Source organism: Rhodamnia argentea, chromosome 1 (assembly GCF_020921035.1).
Source record: "Rhodamnia argentea isolate NSW1041297 chromosome 1, ASM2092103v1, whole genome shotgun sequence".
Taxonomy (NCBI): Eukaryota; Viridiplantae; Streptophyta; class Magnoliopsida; order Myrtales; family Myrtaceae; genus Rhodamnia; species Rhodamnia argentea.
In genome coordinates this window covers 21,040,859-21,061,149 of record NC_063150.1, presented here as the reverse complement: position 1 = coordinate 21,061,149, position 20,291 = coordinate 21,040,859, and the positions used below count along the sequence as shown (strand labels likewise).

Sequence of the window (20,291 nt, the reverse complement as noted above, 5' to 3'; positions counted from 1 at the left end):
CTTATGTCCAAAATAGTGCGGAAATCGAAGGGACAATTACCATAAATGTCTCTCAAATCCTGAATCACCACAAAATTCAAATTCCAAATAAGTTGACTCAAAATCAGAGTCAAATCATGGTTGCTAGAGAGATCATGATACGATGGGATTCAGATTGACTAATAGAGGATGGTTGAACAATAATAAAGAAATTGTTCAGATTGAACTGGTGAAGAAGAATACAGAGGCGTAAAGATCTGTCAAAAGAAGGAATACTATTGCAAGTAAATGCAAAGAGCCTATTATTCAGGATAAATCCTTAGAGGATGAGGATACTGAGGAAGAAGAAGATGAGTCAACAAGTTCCGATGCTGAAAGAACTCCCTCAATTTCATGTATGGATATTCCCAAGATCAAGTCGGATGATGATCATGAGCAGGAGAATCTTAATGACAAAGAAGAAAATCTCTTAAGACTCATGAGGGTGAGAAGAGTAAGGTAGTGGAAGATCAAAAAACCTCTGCAGAGAAGGGAGAGAGAGGCCAAATATGCTTAGCAACAGTACATCGAGATGTGGGAAGATCACATGGATAACATGGATAACGGAGAAGTGGCATCTAGGATTGATGAATTAGTTCCTAGTTTGAAGGATGATGGATCTTTGAAGTCTGCTGACATGGAAGTTAACAAGGTAGATGACCTTCTTGTTGTTGGTATATAGTCTACAACAATGATTCCTAATAAAACAGCAGAGATTCAAGAGGAAATAGAAGATCAACCCGACGCCTCGACTCTTGTTCGGAGGCAAATTGAATCTATTGCTCAAATAGAGCAAACTACCGACAAAAGGGAGCAACCCAAAGGAGATAAATCTGATACTCAAGGGGAGCACCTATTAAAAAGGAATTTACTGTTGCTGTTGGTGGAATAGAAATTCCAAAGGAGACAGAAATTGCTGTAGTTGGACCTAAAAAGAAGACTTCAGATGTAGCCCCTACTCAGATTCAAGGGGAGATAAACCTATAGCGAGTTCCAAATGCAATTTCCAAGCAAGATTCTTTCGGAAAAGGAAAGACTCTAATAGTTGATGAAGGTAGAGCTACAATACCTGCAAGGAAACTCCGAATGCTTCCATCAAAGAGCTGTTAGAAACAAAATCATCTCAAAGTCTTATTTAGAAGGATATGGAAAAACTCTAGACTGGAGTATTATAGAGGATGGATGCGGTGGAGAAGTTGGTTGAAAAGAGGTTAAATGTTTTTCAAAAAATGCTCGATCAATATTGCCACCTCTTCTGTGCTGAAATGTTGAGTTTGGAAACTTACACATTGATTTGAGATAAGAGAATCTCTCAAGAGTTCCCACAGCTAGAAGTTAAAGTAGAGATAGAAAGGTTGCTGAGGGTAGGGTTCATCGAGATAGCTAGATATGTGGAATGGATCTCGAACATTGTTCTAGTAAAAAAGAAGAATGGAAAGTTATGGGTGTATATTGATTTTCATGAGCTCAACAATGCTACTCTGAAAGACGAATATCAGATGTCTATGGAAGATATGTTAGTAGGTTCGGCATCGGGTAGTGAGATGCTATCTCTAATGGATGGTCATTCGATATACAATCAGATATTCATTGCTAAAGAAGATGTCTCAAAGACAGCATTCAGATGCCCTAGAGCTATCGAGACTTTCCAATGGCTTGTAATGCCTTTTAGGCTAAAGAATACGGGAGCAACATAGCAATGAGCAATGAACTTTATCTTTAATGATATGATTGGTAAATCCATGGAATCTACATTAACGACACCGTGGTGAAGTCAGCTCAGGAAAATCATTTAGAGTACATTGAACAAGCCTTTATTAGGATGAGGAGATACAAGTTGAAGATGAACCCAGCCAAATGTGCTTTCGAAGTTCGAGCAAGGAACTTTTTAGGCTTCTTGGTCAATCAAAGGGAGATTGAGATTGATAGGAATAAGGTAAAAGCTATCATGGAGCTTCCTCATCCTACGACAAAGAAACAACTTTAGATGGTGATTGGGAAGATTAATTTTCTCGGGAGATTTATTGCCAACTTATCTAGGAAGATAGAACCAATGTCGTAGCTCTTGCAGCTTAAGAATCAAGAAGAATTCATTTAGGGAGAAAGATAACGAGTGGCGTTTGAAGCAATCAATTCTTACTTAACTAACCCTCTTATTCTGGTGCTGCCGAAAGCTAGCAGGACATTGAAGCTATATTTATCTACTACCGATACAACTATTGGGAGTCTATTGGCACAAGAAAATGAAGATGGAAAAGAACAAGCGGTATATTATTTAAGCATAACATTGACTGATGTTGAAAAAAGATATACCGCGATAGAAAAATTATGTCTATCTTTGTACTTTTCTTGTATGAAGTTAAGACATTACTTATTACCAACTATTGTACATGTACTTGGTAAGACCGGCGCAATAAAATACATGTTGACACGGCCGATTATAAAAGAGCGTATAGCCAAATGGGCGTTTATCTTGTCTGAATTTGACTTGGCATATGTACCGATGAAAGCAATCAAAGGCCAAGCCATAGCCGACTTTCTTACGGAATATTTGTACCTTTGAATTAAAGAAGATGGACAGAATCTAAGTCAAGTAGTACCATGGACCATGTACCTTGATGGGTCTTGTACCAACAACTCAGCTGGAGCAAGATTGGTACTAATCTCTCCTATAGGAGAACATACAAGGTGTGTTTGTAAGCTAGATTTTAAATGCTCCAACAATCAAGCTGAGTATGAAGCACCGATAATAGGCCTTGGAATATTGATTGATTTAAGAGCACAGTTCGTCAAGATATTTGGTGATTCCTAATTGGTGGTTAAACAACCGAAAGAAGAATATCAATGTTCGAATGAGAATATGATTAGTTATTACTATTTAACCAAAAAACAACTAAGCCATTGCAAAGATTATGACATAGTTCATATCAAAAGACAAACGAATTATCAAGCCAATGAGTTGGCACAGATGGCCTTAGGTTATAAGATATCAAAGGAATGGTGAACATTGCAACCACCGTTATGTTGTCGGTACTATCCATTGAACAAAGAGAGATACGGATAGCGGTCAATGAAGTGATTCAAGGAAAAAGGCTGGAGGCGATCTATTATGGAGTACTTGAAGAAACCTGATTCAAGAGATCAAAAGTTGAGGAGATAAGCTTACAAGTACATGATAATAGGGGAAGAATTGTACCAGAAGTCTTATGATGGATTGCTACTGCGATTTTTATGTGAAGATGATGTGAAATTAGTCATGGCAGAGGCACATGAAGGTTTATATGGAGCACACCAAGCTGGAATTAAGATGAGGTGGTTATTGAAGAGATGTGGATATTATTGGTCGACCATGATGCAGGATTGCGTTAATTACGCCAAAGCATGCCATTCATGTCAAAAGCATAGACCACTGCAACATGTGTCTGCTATCGAACTCCACCCTTTCATCGGGCCATGGCCATTTAGAGGTTGGGCAATGGGTATAATAGGCAAGATCTAGCCATCTTCTTCTCATAGGCATAGTTTCATTCTTTTGGCTACAAATTACTTCACAAAATGGGTAGAAGATGTACCCTATAAGAATATTAGTCAAAGGATGGCGATTAAGTTCATTGAGGAGAACATTATTCATCATTTTGGTTCGCCCGAATCCATCACGGTGGATCGAGGAACAGTGTTCACTGGAAGTGAGGTTGTGGAGTTTGCTCGATCAAGAGGGATTATGCTTATGCATTCCACACCTTATTATCCACAAGCAAATGGACAGGCTAATGCCACAAACAAGATAGTGGTAAGATTGATTAAAAAGCATTTGGAGGAGAATCCTAGAGAATGGGATGGATTATTGTCAACGGTGTTGTGGGCATACCGAACCTCGCGAAGGTCAAGTATTGGTGTTAGTCCTTATATACTCACATATGGACAAGAAGCAATGTTGTTGATAGAGATAACTGTGCAATCCTTAAAAGTTCAATTGCAAAGTGAAATGTTGCCCGAGGACTATAGGGATTGGGTGCATATAAATTTGGATGAGCTAGACGAAGTTCGTGCAGTTGCTTTAGATCAATTAGTCATGCAAAAGAAAAGGGTGGCTCGAGCTTTTAACAAGAGGGTCAAAGTTAAACAGTTTGCCATCAGAGACTTAGTATGGAAAGCTATTTTACCAATTAACCACTAAGATAGGGAATTTGGTAAGTGGTCACCAAATTGGGAAGGACCTTATTTAGTTACCGAGGTGCTTAGTGGAAATGCATACATGCTAATGGATATAAATGGAAAAGAGTTATCTTGTTCCATTAATGGAAGATTTTTAAAAATGTATCATCCATCGGTATGGGAAGCACAAGGAGGTTGAATTCATGATAAGATCAAATTCATTACAAAAATTGAAAGTACACGCCAATCTTGGCTACTAAAGCTCTCAAGTTGTTGCCTGGCTCAGAACTCTTTGCTACAAGACTAGAACGATAGCTAAGATCATGCTGGAGCTGAGCTCGGTATTCGGCAAGGTGCACTAGTCAGCTTGAATGGACTCAAAGAATCTTAGATATTTCCTTAACATGTCGGACTCGTTGACAATGCCGACTCCGTGAGAGTTCAGCTAAGGTTTCGGCATAGACCAGTTCTTCTTCTAGCCTTTGCATGCTACCTCTTATGAAGATAGATCTTGAAAGGAAATTGAGGAGGCTAAACGCTACGTCAACCTCATGTTCGGCTTGAACGCAAGCATCCCTGGCCCAAGCATATTCCTCTTTAGAAAAGAAACGTTATGAAAATTCTTCCATTATCCGAGATTTGAGCATGTTCATTTCAATAATCAAAGGCTCAAGGCGCCAATTTGTATCTGAAGATATCTATCAGATCGATGACTTCCAGTCTATACTCAGAATTCAGCAGCAAGGCATGGTACCCATGTGAAAGCAGCTCATGCAATCGTATCCATAAAGAGTGATCGTCATTAGGAGTTCGACTAAAAGAAGATAGCTCTGCAAGAGGAAGAAGAGGTCAAGCGCTGTATAAATAGAGGATAAGTGTCCAATAAAAAGCATTACTTCTTTGAGTAGGATGAGTTCTCCTAGGACAAGGCTAGAAAGGAATGTGAGGTGAAGAGCCATGCGAGGACATCGTGAAAAGAGTAAATTAATAGCAATCGAGGAAGACTAGGGTAGCTAGAATGATGAATTCGAAATTGTGATCAGAAATTATCAAGGACGGGAGATATAGTGTAGGCAATGGGTGACATATGTTCCACATCGTGCTTGAGTTAGTTTCAGGAGCAGTGGGATAAAGTAGAAAGACGTGGCTTCATGTGTTGGAATAGGTTAGTTATTGATTATCTAGTTGAATGCGGTTAAGTATTGAGTAGAGATTGAAAGTTTGTATCACCACATTGTCTAAGTGTTTGAGAGGAGAAAGGCAAAAGTTTGGACTGATATTTGGTTTGGTGTTGATAGAGCTTAACAAGTTATGTACTATATTTGGCAAAGTATTGTCAAGTTAACCTTATGTTCGGGAGGTTCATCAACTTGTGTAAGTTGATCATTTGAGAAGTGAAAGATGCAAAAATAAAAGTTATGTATAGTAGAGAAATGAGACACTTTAGCAAAAAATAGATTCTCATTCCACTTAGCCAATAAATGGCTTAAGTACACCCCAAGTGCCATAAGTTGTGTATGGCGCTCACTTTAGTGCCAAAACTTTCAAATCGATCACTTCAGTGCTAAGTTTTTGTAACTTTGATCACTTCAGTGCTAAAACTTTCAAAACGATCACTTTAGTGCTAAGTTTTTATAACTTCGATCACTTAAGTGCCAACTTCTTTTAAAAACGATCATTTTAGTGTCAAATTCACCGAGCCACGTCATCTCAAATATTAATAAAAAAATACCACGTGTCGAATTTTCGGCAATCCATGTTAGCTCTGGCATTAAAGTGATCGTTTTTAAAAGAAGTTGGCACTTAAGTGATCGAAGTTACAAAAACTTAGCACTAAAGTGATCGATTTGAAAGTTTTGGCACTAAAGTGAGCGCCGTACACAACTTATGGTACTTGGGGTGTACTTAAGCCGCCAATAAAGTTTTGGCTTTAGTTACAAAAGAACACGGTTCAAATTCTAAATTAAAATTCTTCTCCATGATCTCCTGTCTATGCCGCTCATGAATCTCAGCTATTCATTGCCAAGTGTCGAACTCCTTCTCCAGTTCCCGACACTTCTTGTGCTTGTGCCGAATTGAGAGACAAAGGTTATTTTTCTTTGTCGCATGATCATCAATCTTGGCCTGGACCATCTTCAGCTCTGCTTCAAGTTCTTATTTCCTCTTCGCAAGGCGCTGAATCTCACATTCTTCGGCTTTAAAATGGTTGTAGAACAGACGAGCATCTTCGTACTTGCGAACCAGTTCATCCTGAACAGCTAATACTTGTTAATCACGAAAGAACAGATGTGGAAGACGATGAGTGTTGTCTCTAATAGTGTCTACTGCATCCATGAAGCTAGTGGCAAAGGCGTCACCAGCTTCTTGTAATTTAGGAGATAACATAAAGGAAGTATTGCCAGAACACACTTCCTGAAAGAGAGCTTTTGCTCGACTCTCCCTCCTCGAGTCAACAATCAATTTCCAATAGCTAGGCTCCAATAATTGAGGAATTCTTTCCATTTGGCCTTGACTACGTGTTTAGGCACCTCAATAGATGATTCTGAGGCTAGAGATGATGAAACTGGCTCAGACAATTGATCGGCAGTTGATGGACCGGTTGAATCGGTAAGTAGAATTCTCTCTAAATCAACATTTTCTTGGTTTGATAAAGGTGGGACTTTTTGTGAAGGAAGAGGAGCAAATGAGCTGCTTGAAGCTTCTTGAGGAGTCAGAGGAACTGGTGAAGTGGGAATCAATGGTGGAATAACGGACAACGGGCCTTCGAGAGGGTCTTTAGCCCGAATTAAGAGCCTCTTCGATTCTGACAAAAGCTCTTTTGTACCTACAAGCATGAATATATTTGTTAAGCGACAATTGAGGAATAGTCAAAGGGAGCAAGGCAGAAAAATGACTCACAGACTTAAGGAGGAGATAGATCTCTAATTAACCCTTATGCCTCAGATCCCGAAGGAGGGGCAGGTTGCGATTCATTGATCGGAAAGGTAGATGGATCCTTTGCTAGTTCTCTTGTCTCAGGTCCCGAAAGTGGGGCTTGTACCAAATCGGCATTGGCTTCTATTGTAGGAGGAGTAACTAATACAGGATCTGAAATAGTCGTCCTAAGGGAGATTTTGGTAGGAGGGGAGGCAATGGACTTTGCTTTCGATCGGTACGTCTTGAGAATCCCTAAATAATTTAAAGAGGATTGGTCAGTATTAACAATTATATACGTGACCAAAAAAAGAAATGCAATTTGAGAATTACACCATGGCGTGCAAGGTCTGGTTAAGGAGTGAAGTGTAGGACTGGAAGGTTGATTCTTTGGTGAGTAACACTGGCTGGAAGACTTGGAGGGTTGAGAAACTAATTTCTTATTTGCTTGCTTCTTGGACGCCTTTGCTGGAGCTGGTAATTCCAAGAGCTTTCTCTTCTTGCTCCCTACAGCAAAAGAAAATTAGATACCGAGTAAAAATATGTTGCAAAAAGAAAAGCCAAAGTTACCTTTGACAGTGCCTTTGGTACAACAAGAAGGGCATCATTGATCAATACTTCTTCTGGGGTTGATTGGGGGGCAATGATTTGCACACTTTGAAGGATTTTTTTTATTGTAGGAGTGGAGAAAATGTCTTCATGATAAAGAGGCCACCAATATAAGAACTTTGGGGTCGTGCAATCGAAGGTTCAAACTCTGACACAGGGAACTTTCGATAAATATTTGCAATGAGCAAATCCAGCTCATCAAAAGCTTCCGATCGCTCATTTTATAGATAACTTTGTTAGGAGAAAGAAAAGAAAAGGTATAAAGTGCAGGAACAGGAACTCCTTACGTCAACCCAAATTGTCTCGCACAATATTGAGGGGAGTAGATTTCAAAGCTAGCAACGAACCTCCCTTTGATAGCTAACCAAATGGGGAGATTGATAGAGGTGAGTACAACTTGCCAAAAATCACTTTTATCATCCTGAAAAGCAGGAAGGTAACACTTGAAAGCAGAACAAAGAAAATGTGAAAATGAGATTTGTTCTTCCTCAAAAAAGAAGAGCTGAGACAAAAAGAAGTGAAGAGGTGAAAGAAATTCTTCTGGAATGAGAACCAAGTCTCTGCACAAGGTTTGGAAAACAGGATGGTTCAGTGTGTAGGCAGAGAGGGGTTGAACAATCTAGCTTTCTGTGAACAAGGATGGGAAGTAAAAAGCTGCCCAAGCTTGCAGGATCCAGAAGGGGCCATCGAAGGCACCACCTCCACCTAAAGAGGTGACAGAAGCAACATGGGATAAGCTTCTGTAAAGAAGAGCAAGAGTAAGTTTTCAAAGAGCCAACTTAACTCCTGAAGTTAAAGCAAAGGCGATGTCAAGGAAGTCCTTAGACACGCGAATGACAAGGTAGCAGAATAGACCTAGACAACCAATAGACCAGGAAAGCAATATGCTCATCATCGGTAACTTCACCTTCTTCACTAAAATATTTCTTTAAAAAGGTACCATAAGCTAGGTCAGAATCAGAAAGCTCACGGAACCCAGGGCAGGTCCCGATACGAATTAATGTTCAGAGAACTAAGGCCGATAATACAGTAAATGTCGAGTAAAGCTACAGACATTGGTGAAAAAGGGAAAAAGAAATAGTTGGTAGAAGAAGACCAAAAACAAGACAAAGCATTGAGTAGGTCCCAATTCAAGTGGTACTTAAAAGAACAAAGACGCAGGGCGTCGTGAATCCAAAATTCATCCCATAAAGCACCTTTGGAAGGCAAGAAACAAAGATACCATTGGTGGAAGGAGGGTCAAAATCAAAGAGGGCCCAATGACGCAAGACGTTAACATGCCAGTGGTAGGCCTGAATAGATGGGTGATGAAGTGGAAGTACCTCTGCTTGCGACCGTGGAAAAAGATTGGAAAGGTTAGCAGGGACCGAATAATGATTGTAGACCATCGGGCCGAGAATGTAAGAGTCCTCGAAGGATTTGAAAATGTCTAGTCGGGGACGATCCTTTCTAAAATCTTTTGAGGAAATGCACTCGGAATAGCGAGCCAAGGCCTTGGAAGCAGAAAAGGTGGTAGCTTTGGAGACCATGAAAGTTGGATAAACAGAGTAAGGTCACAAAGAGTCGAGAAGGTGAAAGGTTGTGAGAGCAATGAAGAAGATGAGACTCAAAAGTTAGTTTGTATGCAAGAAGTCTGATTATGTGGGGACAGATGGATAGATATAGACTAATGTGTAAAAGGTTGAAAAGGCAAGCGAGTGAAACGAGGCAGCAAAATGGCTGTTGAAGCGAAAAGTAGGTGACTTTTCTTCTTTGGCATTTAGAAGAATTAAAGTTCTTTAATTCTTTTAAAAGGGGCATTTGTTGACACCAAAATAATATCAAGCACAAATACCTAATGGGAGTCAGTATTGCCATGTCCCAAGGTCAATAAATCAAAAGCAATAAACCACTTCCCCCAAAGTTTAGGAAGTTGATCATGGCTTACCGAAAATGGCAAGAAAGTTAAAATCGATATTCGGGAAGCAGGAGATAAGGTTATTGAATCCTGAGATTCAGCAAGATCCGGGATCATATCGAAAGTAGCAGAAAGCTAGCAATAGAGGGATACAGGCATAAAGAGAACCATGAGTCAACCAAGTTAGCCACGTCGGCATGGAAGTTATGAGCAAGAAACGAAGGTAATGGACACAAACAGATGGTGGAAAGTTATTTAACAGGACAAAGGTACTGGACACAAGCAGTTCGTGGGAAGTTACTTGGAAGGATTTAAATTCGAAGCCATTGTGGTAGTTGAAGATCAAATTTTGGCGAAAGACGTGAGCGAAAGGGAAGTTGTTGAAGGCGCTAAGATTCAAGATTTGAAAACATAAAGATAACCGACTAAGCAATTACGATGCGAGAAGATACAAAGATACAGGAACGAAAGAAAGGAGAACAGATCAAGAACACATATAAAAAAACACTCAATTTCCTCTGCAGTTTAACTTTCGTAGCACTTTATGTTTCATTTATTTACTGCTTTTCTAGGAGTATTTTAACGCAACTTAGATCTTTATTGATCTCAAATCCATATTCAATCAATCTATATCAAATCCATTCCCTTACATTTGCCTTGCAACCTGTTTTCGCCAGAAACCTCCTCGATAGTTGAGCCATAGAACCCTCTTAATAAAAAAATCGAAGAATGAATTTCGGTGAAAGATTTTTCTTATTGAGAAAAGAGCGAACAACTAGGTTTAGTGTAATTTGACATATAAAAAAAAGCAGCATGAGAGAAGCATAGGGTTAAGATTTAATTTAGCCGTTGATAGTGAATTTGTGTGCATGAATTAGTCATATGGCATAACCTTTTGGTTTCCAGATTATTAAAATGCAAAGGAACCCTTATTTGGCTTATTAATCCAAATTTGGCAGGCCATTGTTGACAATAAAAAATAAAAAACTTCTAATTGTTTGGGTGTAATCGACAAGTGACAATCTCAGTCGATAATAGCAAAGTTTAGTCGATGGGAGAAGTAGTATATGAAAAGAACAGTCTGCCATTTCAAGAGCATCAACAACTAAAGAAGTCATCAAGACAGCGCAATCCATGCTAAAACGTAATAGTTGGGCTATTATATTTATTGCCGTTATTTTAGAATTTTTGTAACTTCTCATGAATAAGTGTTGTTATGACTTCTTCTAACTGCAAAATAAGATTATGGAGTTATTTATTTTGCAAATAGGGTTATGAAGTTATCAATTTAAATTCAATAGCAGTTTGTAATTATCGATTGTAGGTTTTAAATAATCACATCGTACTTTTTGTGAAACACCCAATTACTCGGAGAACTTGCAAATTTATCTTCATGTTTACTTTTCTGCAATTTAAATGGTTGGCCGCAATTATCTCCTGTCTTAACATTTAAATTCTTTATCATTTACTTTCCTGCTCAAAATCAACAAAGGGCCCTTCATATTCTTCGTCAGGCTACTCATCGATCCATACATATTCGAAAGGTGTGTAATCGTCAATTCAATTCTAGTGGAACATCTTTCTTGGATATATATGAAAGGTATTTCATCGTCGATTTAGGAGTGTGCATGGTCTGGGCCGGTCTGGTCCCAATATAGAACCTGGAACCGGACCGGTAGTCCCGATCCCAAATTTTCGAGACCGAAGACCGGGCTAGACCAGGACCGGTGGTCCGGTCTGGTCCTAGTGGGACTGCTAATATCACCTGCTTATAGAAATCTAACCCTTGGATGTAAGCTAATAACTTTCAATCTCAACCATCCAACCTAATAAAACATAAACATGACCATCATACAACTATCACATGAGTACTTATAATCCTAAAATAATGAGAAAAGATCAAATTAGGATGGAGACGAAGAGAGGATGCGGCAAGAGAAGTGACGAGTCGACGATGCCGATGGCCGCGATAGCTTTCACCGTAGGCTGCGAGACGCAAGAAGAGCGACGAGTAAAGGGCGAGACCACAAGCGCAGGCGAAGGCAAGAGGAGCGAGCGTCAAGCGCAGCTATGTTGCGAAGGCGAGACGCAAGCGTCGAGCGAGAGGAGATGAGTGAATGTCGAGCAAAAGATGGGGAAATTAGGTTAAATGGTTCTTCAAGAATTTCTATTTTTTTTCTAATTGTGTGTGTGTGGAATTTCTATTTTTTTTCTAATTGTGTGTGTGTGTGTGTGTGTGTGTGTGTGTGTGTATATATTAGGCTGTCCAATCCGATCCCATCTACCATGGAACCGAGGATTGGACTGCCCAATCACTTGAGACCATACCATCGCCCCCCTCAAGGACCGGACCAACCAGGTTGATTTGGTTTGGTCCAGTTTGCTCACTCCTAGTCAATACAATTCCGATGAAACATTTTTTGGCATAGCCGATGGGACACATTTTGTTGATTTGAGGAGACCACGATGACAAGAACTAGAAATTAACCAGAGTCCGATAATATTGCTAGAAAACAACAATCTAGTGTGACAAACTGTTGATGAAATTAATGCACATTCTAAATCTTCAATTGTCGAGAGAGCGGCAAAAGGCAATCAATGGGAAAAACTTAATCTACCAAAGCATCATATTGAAGACAATTAACTGATATTGTTCCAGATTCCAACTTGGTGTTTACCATGAGAAGATTGCTCAAGGAACAACATAATGAAATGGCCAATTACATCGTGAGTCATATGTCAGATGCGGTCGAGCCAATGTCATTAATGTTGTGAATGATGCTCTTTCGAGGCTAGGATACTCCAAACAACCACCACCATTTCAAGTCAATCTAATGGTAATAGGGTACGTTCCTAATCTTTCTCCATTTATTGATGTTGGTCAAAATAGTAAAAATAGAATTACCAATTTAGTAAACCAAAATGGACCAATGCCAAACGCTCAAAATATAAGGCCAATGGTGCACCTATGTCATTTAAATAATCGTTTTTCAAAGTGATCCAAAAAATGATTTGTTTAGTACCAAATCGAAGAAAAAATGATCATTTTGGTGCCAACGGAAAGAAATTCCAGCGACTTCATCGAAATTGGCACTTAAATAATAGTTTTTTAAAAAATATTGACACTTAAGCGATCCCAAAAAATATTAGCACCAAAGTGAGCGTCGTACACAAATATTGACAATTAAGATGTCTTTTTACCGAATTTAATATTATAGAAAGATTCGAAGGCCAAGATTTTGTTAATTTATTTTCAATTAGCAACTAGAGTATCTAAGTATGAGAAACTATTTAAAACTAGAAATAGAGGGCCAACTTTTGGTAATAACTACTCAATAACTAATTTAAAAGAATCAGACGATCGGTAAAACATTCAGTTATTTTAAATTGACATCCAAAAATGATCAACTTTTTATTATAATCGACAAGTGACTGACGTAGTCAATAATAGCAGAGTTTAGTGAACAGCTGAAATCATCAACAAAAAGAACAGTTGACAACTTGAAAAGCATCTACAAGAAGTCGTTGACAGCGGGCAATCAACTCAAAAACATGACTGCTGGAAAGTTGTGTTTATTACCACTATTCTATGATTTTTGTAACTTCTTGTGAATAAGTGTTGTTGTAACTTTTTGTCATTCAAATAGGATTAGGAAGTTATTTGTTTTGAAGACAGGATTAGGAAGTTGTCTTTTTAAATTTAATAACCATTGTAACCATAGATTATAGGCTTTATATAGCCATATTGCACTCTTTGTAAAACCCCTATCATCAACACAAATAATGTTTTTTCAATTTATCAATTTAACTTTCTAGTTCCCATACGTACTTTCCATTAGAGTAATGAGCACTAGTTCTTATTTTGGTACTCAACACTTACTATCTAAATTGCCACGAAACCCGATTCAAATCAAAGATTCAACTTTTGGTGAAAGGTATTTCGTCACATGAAGCCATTCCTGGCTAAACAGCCGAACATATGCTCAATGAGGTTTGTAAGGTATTTAGTGGCACGTCATAACAAAAGAGAGAGAGAAACAAGCATAGGAAAGGCATGTTATATAGTCTGGTATACTATGGTATCGATAAGAAAATTGATATGACCACGGACACGTCTCGACAACTTGTCCAAATTGCAGATCGTGAAAGAAAGTTTTGGCTGTCTCTGCACTGCCAAGTGCCAACGAAAGTGGAAAATAATTGTTCCAGCGACCAAATATAGTCTGCCATACCATCGTGCCCACAATGCAAATAATGAATCGTGTGTGTAATATCCATCTATAGAATAGGATAAGGGTTTGATTTCTCTATTTGGATGTGTTTGGGTCATGTGGTGGACATGAAGTCTTGGTCTTCCCACTGAATTTTACAAGCCTTCCAACGTGAATTTAGGGCCGTAATATCATTCACACTTAGACAGGACAATTATATACATGAGCTCTTTCTTTGGTGATAAAGAATGCACAACGAAGTCCTAACTCGATTTGAAGCGACTCGCCTCGCGAGAGTCCATTGACCTTGAGGAAGAAATACCTCTCTTGCCCTTGTACGTCCCTTTTTTTTTTTTTTTTTTTTTTTTGTTGGTCGGGACTTGTACGTCCCTTCAAGAAGAACAAATTGAGCTTCTTACGTGGATGGGCCAATTATCTTAAAAGATAAGTGCATACAAATTTTTAAAACTTACGATAAAAATGTAGTCATATTCTAAAACTATCAAATAATGCAATTAAATCCTAAAACTTATGTAAAACAGTTGCAAGAAGTAATTCCGTTAACTCCGGTCTACATTGAGTGACATAAAAGAATTTGCGTGGCATTTTTCTTTCTAAAAATATTGAGGCATAATGAGAAGTGAAGTGCTTTCAAGTGAATGCCATATTAGAAAAACACTAAAAATTGAAAGCTATAGAGAGAGGGAGAGACCAAAGAGCAAGGAGTGGCGAAGGGCCATCAGCGATCCTTGTAGGGGTCATGGTGGGGGAGGGCTGACAACCCTCACCTGGCCCTAAACGAGGGCGGTGTGAACAAGCCATTGCACAATGGTTGCACCACCTCTTAGCACCTCTGCATGAGGTCGAACAACCATGTCTACCTACACAGAGCGTCGACTGACCCCCATGAGGTGGTCGATCGGGCTTGGGTGAAAGTTAAGGATGAGGGCGAGTACATCTTCACTTAATCACAATGATGGATATCATCCTTGTGTGAATTTGGCAAGACGGGTCGACCATTGGTGCTTCTATCCTTTCCCCCCCCTCCTCTCTCTCTCTCTTCATTTTTGCCCTTTTCATAGGGTATTTTGCTCCTGCAGCATCACTCCATGTCCTAAAAAACGTTAAAATTTCATTTAGATTTTTCTGTTAGTTAGAATTGACAAAACTAAAGGAAAGTACTTGATTGTGTTTCCATGAAAAGTTTTAATTTTTTTTTTGTCAACAGTAAGTTTTAAGACTTTATAACATTGTTTTATATTTTTAAGAGTTGATGGTCTTTCATTACTAATTTTAGGACTTTTATTACACTTATCCTTTCTTTTGATGCTATGATCTAGTGATACTTTTGACAAGTTTTTTGGACTACCCTATTTCCACCATCATTTTGGCTATGACACTTTTTGTTTTCAGTTAACTGGCCGAGATACTGTCCTTCCTCTCTTTTCAATTTATTGTTTCTTTCATTATTAGTTAATAAACAAAACTGCCTTTATTTCTGCCATCTCTCTCATTAGTTTCACTATACAAATGCTCTATCACACCCAACAAGATATCATCTTTTCCCTCATTTTGGTATCACTTTGTCTAGAGAAAGTTGTTACTTTTGATTTATAGATTGACAAGCTCAAAAGAAAGCACAACATAAGCAACGTTCAACTTTAGAAAGTATTATTCGGAAAGAACATCCACAAGGTTAAGATCGGCGAGATAATTAGACTGAATCCTAATTTTCAACTTTGAAATAAATTTTTGCTCAAACTATTTGATAAAAAAATTTGGCAATTAATTGCGTGTTCATAAGCGGTCATCGTCTATGTAGCTTTTGTGATTAAATGTGAGATCGTAAATTAAAATTAACAATCTTCTCTAGGCAAAGTGATAATAAGATGCAGACTAAGATGATATATTGTTGGTGTAATTGGGCATTTATATTATGAAATTAATGAGAGAGAGATTATAGAAATAAATGCAATTCTTTTGGTTATAATTATTTTTTTTTATATGAAAGTCATTCAACCTTTTAGCTCGCTTAAGGGCATCCAATCCATTTCGCGATTAGAAGACTCACCCATTTGTTTCTTTGTGACTTACAGCTGAAAGATTGGACCTTCCAAAGTGAAATCGCAAGCCTTTTAGTCGTTTTATCATCTACGCATAATAACAAGGGAAATTTTTAAAAAAAAGGGCCCCAGTTGCCCTCATTTTTTCAAATAATGATATGAACTAGATATTATTTCAAATAAAGGTCTAAAATGCCCCCATTGTGCCAAAAAGGGCCTGAAGTGCACATTATTCCAAATAAAGGCCTTAAGTGACTATATTAGTCTTAAAAAAGGGCTTGAGTCACTTTATTTAGGGGCATTTTGGTCATTCATTGTTTTAACTTATTTTTTCCTTTTTTATTTTTTTTAGAGATTTTGAAAAAAAAAAGTAAAAAACAAAGAAACATACAGCTTGTGACCGCCGCCCCACCACCGTGGGGCGGCGGTTATGGCCGTTGGGGACGACAACACCTCGGCAAGGGCATGTTGCCCCTCGCCGCAGCCAAGAGAGGGCCACGATCCTCTTCCGGATCTAGGCGAGGGTCGGCGGCCCTCGCCTAGGTCCGGCCAAGGGCTGCGGCCATCGAGCCCTCAGCCGGGACCCGGGGTGGGTCGAAGGGACTCGGGCGAGGGCCGTCTACCTCGATCCGATCCCAGCCAATGGTCACAGCCCTCTCCCGAAGCAGGCCCTCACCTCTCATTAGCGGGGTCACCGGCCCTTGCCGAGGTGTCGGCGACCCCGACGACCAAAGCCGCCACCCCACCGGTGGTAGGGTGGCGACCATAGGCAAGAGGTCGGTCTTCCTAGCTGTGTTTTTTTCTTTTTTTAACTTTTTGTTTTTTTAATTTAATTTAACAAAAAATTAGATTAAATTTATACTTCTACAAAAAGACCCTGGATTGATTGAAAAATTTGGTCGATCGATGAGGTGGGGCCCTTATTTGAAACAACCATAATCACTTTAGGCCTTTCTTTAAAACAATGATGGCACTTTAAGCTCTTATTTGAAACAAAGTCCACTTCATGCCCTTATTTGAAAAAACGAGAATAGTTGAGGGCTCTTTTTTGGAGTTTCCCCTAATAACAATCTGATTCGTTCCACAAAGGTGAATTCGTTTCGTTAGAAGGAATACTCGGATTGATGATCCTTTGAGATGGGTTTTACTTGTAAACCCATTCACAGAGACTTGGAATTGAATAAACTCCTCCAAACATGTTGGTCGATATATTTGTGCAAAACTCTACCATTTCGGTTTGTGACTCACTTAATTCCTACCCTTTTGTCATCTTAAAAGTCCATCAGAAGTGACATCTTGTCTGAACCTTTTCGACGTTCTCCCAACTCCAGTCGATCGGCAAGGAGTTCATTCCATTCTCAAATTACACACCTACAGAGATGTCATAATGTGTCCCATGTGTGGTGATCAATTCGGTCCTCGTCGGCCCAACCTTCTTCAACACAAACCCCCCAACCCCACCCCACCCCACCACCCCACGCCCACCCCCACCCCCACACCCCCAAACGAAAAAAATACAAATGGTGATTTTTCATTGTTTGTGGATCCTTTCATAGAGCCTCCCGAATTGGATACGAAACCCTTAGGAGTGGCACCTACCCAACACATTAAGGTTTGTCTCATGCTTTCATGTGCTGGAACTAAAGTGATTACAGTATTGAGGATTGAAAATTTGCTTAACAATAAAGTGATGGAACTCCAATCTTCTCTCACCAACATCCTTAGTAGTTGACAAATTTAAGTTGGTGGACATATGATTATTGCAAATAGAAAAGGGACCTCTCCATTCCCTAACCATAAAAGAGGCAGCTAAAAATGGGCCCCTACCCTCTCCCCAATTCTACCAAATATTTTTGTTCTCTTTCTTTCTCGGTCCCTTCACCCTTCTATTTCAAAAACCAGCCATGCAATTGTTTTCTGAATATGCCATGAAAAATGCTTAAATTAGAGTTAGTGGTTCCACCAAATGATGTCATGGCACCACCAACCCACAGATTAAATCCAGCTAGCCTTTCACATTTTGAATCCCACTAATATTTTTTTTAATAAAGTCCTATACTTTTCGGTACATGTGACAAAAGAAAAAAAAAGGAACTTACGAGCAAAAATAACCTGAAATTTCTAAAGAAAGAAAAATAGACAAAAAAATGGGGAAGAAGTTTGTTTCCCTATTTCCTAAGGTTCCAAGCAAACAGGTTGAACTGCACTTCTCGAGACCCTACCATGCCCAAAAGAAAAGAATGTCCTCCTCACCCTGTTGCTGCTGTTGCTGCTGTTGCTGCAACCCTCTTGATTTTGAGGACTAATGTCATTAGCTTCACTGAACCTGACCGCCTCCTCTCTCTTCTGCCTCAAAATCTCTCGGACTGCCAAAAATAGCTGTCTATCGGCAGATGAGTCCATTGAGATTGACCTCCTAATTGGCTGAACCAAGAACTCATCATCTCTCTCCCTAATGTCGATGAACTCATCACCCATGCTCGTCATCTTGTGAAGCTTCCTTGCCCTTCCTTTCTTGGCCAATCCGCTCTTTTCCAACTTCCCCAGGGAAGGGCTAATGGCCTGAGTTAGTGATGATGATGACGACCCGCCGGATTGCATTCTCTCACGCCCTATCCGCAGCCTCTGGCTCTGGCTCTGCCCCTCAGGACCAGCATCCTCTGGCCTTCCCAATTCAATCACCACAAAGTCCTCGTCCCGGCCGACTGTTGCCCCGTTGTCGTAAGGGCTTGTTTCCTCTGGGGTTGAGCTCGGCGCAATGATATGGTCAGGCGGGAACCGTGGCGGCGGCAGCAGCAGCCCCGCCGCCACTGCGCTAGAGACGCTTGTCCGGCAGAGCGGGCAATTGGCATTGTTCTGGAGCCAAATGTCAATGCAATCGATGTGGAACACGTGGCTGCAATATGGGATGATCTTGAGCTTCTCATCCTCTTGGAACTCATTCAAGCAGACCGCGCACTCACAAAAGCTCCTCTCCCCAAAATCTCTGCTCTTGCCGCCCCTGCTCCTGAATTGGAGTATAGGGATCGATCGAATAACCGCGTCGTCGAGGCCTCGGGGCTCCATCATCGCCGGAGAGTACATCAATAAGGTGTCTTCGGGGCGGCGGCCGCCTCTCCGCGAGAGGGAGAACCGGCTGAGGAGATCGATCCGGTGCCAATTCAGGCAACACTTGATCACGAACACGTAGTAGCCGAGCAGCAAGAAGGCTGTGGCTAGGATGCCTATGATGGCAATGGCCATGATTGGGAAGCCCGTGCCCGAGTTGTGCAGAGGAGTGTGAGCAAGCGTGGTGGCTGCCTCACTTGCGGAAGGAGGGATGGTCTCAGAGACATGGATCAGTGAGGCCTTGGTCACAAGATCCATGTCCCCCCCACCAAAAAGAAAGAAACCAAGAAAGCCTTCTCTGTTCGTGTGTTGTGACAAGAACAACAACATCCACTCAACGATGACTCAAAGCTGGGAAAGAAATCGAAGGCACTGGATGATTGAAGATGATATCAAGAGGGTTGAAGCAAAATCTTGATTTGGCTGTTGCTGCAGAGAGATTTTAGAAATCAAGATGTTCAGAGAGAGAAGCAAGAACATGGAGAAGAGAGAAGAAGGTAGCAAACCCAGGAGGGAATATAAATGAGGGAGAGAGTGTAGAAGGGGACATGAAGAGAGACTTGAAAAATCTGTCAAAACATATTTATGTAATCATTTTTCAGTCTTTAATTAGTTAGAGAGAGAGAGAGAGGATGGATGACGCAAATCTGACGACAGAGCGCGTGTAGCAGTTGGGTCGATTCAGGTTTCTTCTTACCGCGAAATCATTTTGCGACGTATCTCGGTGATTGGAGTCTTAAATGAAGCAATATGACAATTAAATGGCTCGTACTTAAATATGTTAAAAAATAAAATAAAAAGGTGCAATACCCATAATTTATCGGAGAAAATGTAGTATGTCCAATCGTTGTGCAGATGGATGATGTCGAGATTTACATAGTTGTCAATCGAACTTAGTGGAGGCCAAGTGCTTAGTCGTTAATCTGTTTAATAATCCGACATAATTGTCAGGTTGCCACAGTTTTGCCTAATTGCTTACTACTGCTAACGAGAGGCAATATTAACTTAATTATACCTTGAGACCATTTCCTATTGAATACTTTTGTTATCATGTATTCTAGAAATGATTTATCGAATCTATATTTCATATCATTCGACGGATCATATTTAAATTATCAATTCATGCGAACACGTAAAATATCTGATTAATCACCATCATGTGAAAGTTAGAAAATGCATACAAATGAAATTAAAAAAAGATCATATGAATAATGGGGCAAACGAGAAATTACACAAGTCAAGATGAAATTATTCGCAAATCGGGGACGTGGGTATTTATCTTTCGAGCTCGTGTAATTATTTCTTTTTGTTACTATA

General features: G+C 39.8%; 1 protein-coding gene across 1 annotated transcript; it reads right to left on the bottom strand.

Annotated features, from left to right (window-relative positions):
* Positions 1–17,779: 17,779 nt before the first annotated feature.
* On the bottom strand, positions 17,780–19,459 carry LOC115750674 (RING-H2 finger protein ATL16-like). Its single transcript, XM_030688179.2, has one exon. It carries the CDS (start codon positions 19,302–19,304, stop codon positions 18,042–18,044), a length of 1,263 nt encoding a protein of 420 aa, XP_030544039.1. The 5' UTR covers positions 19,305–19,459; the 3' UTR covers positions 17,780–18,041.
* Between the last annotated feature and the right edge of the window lie 832 nt (positions 19,460–20,291).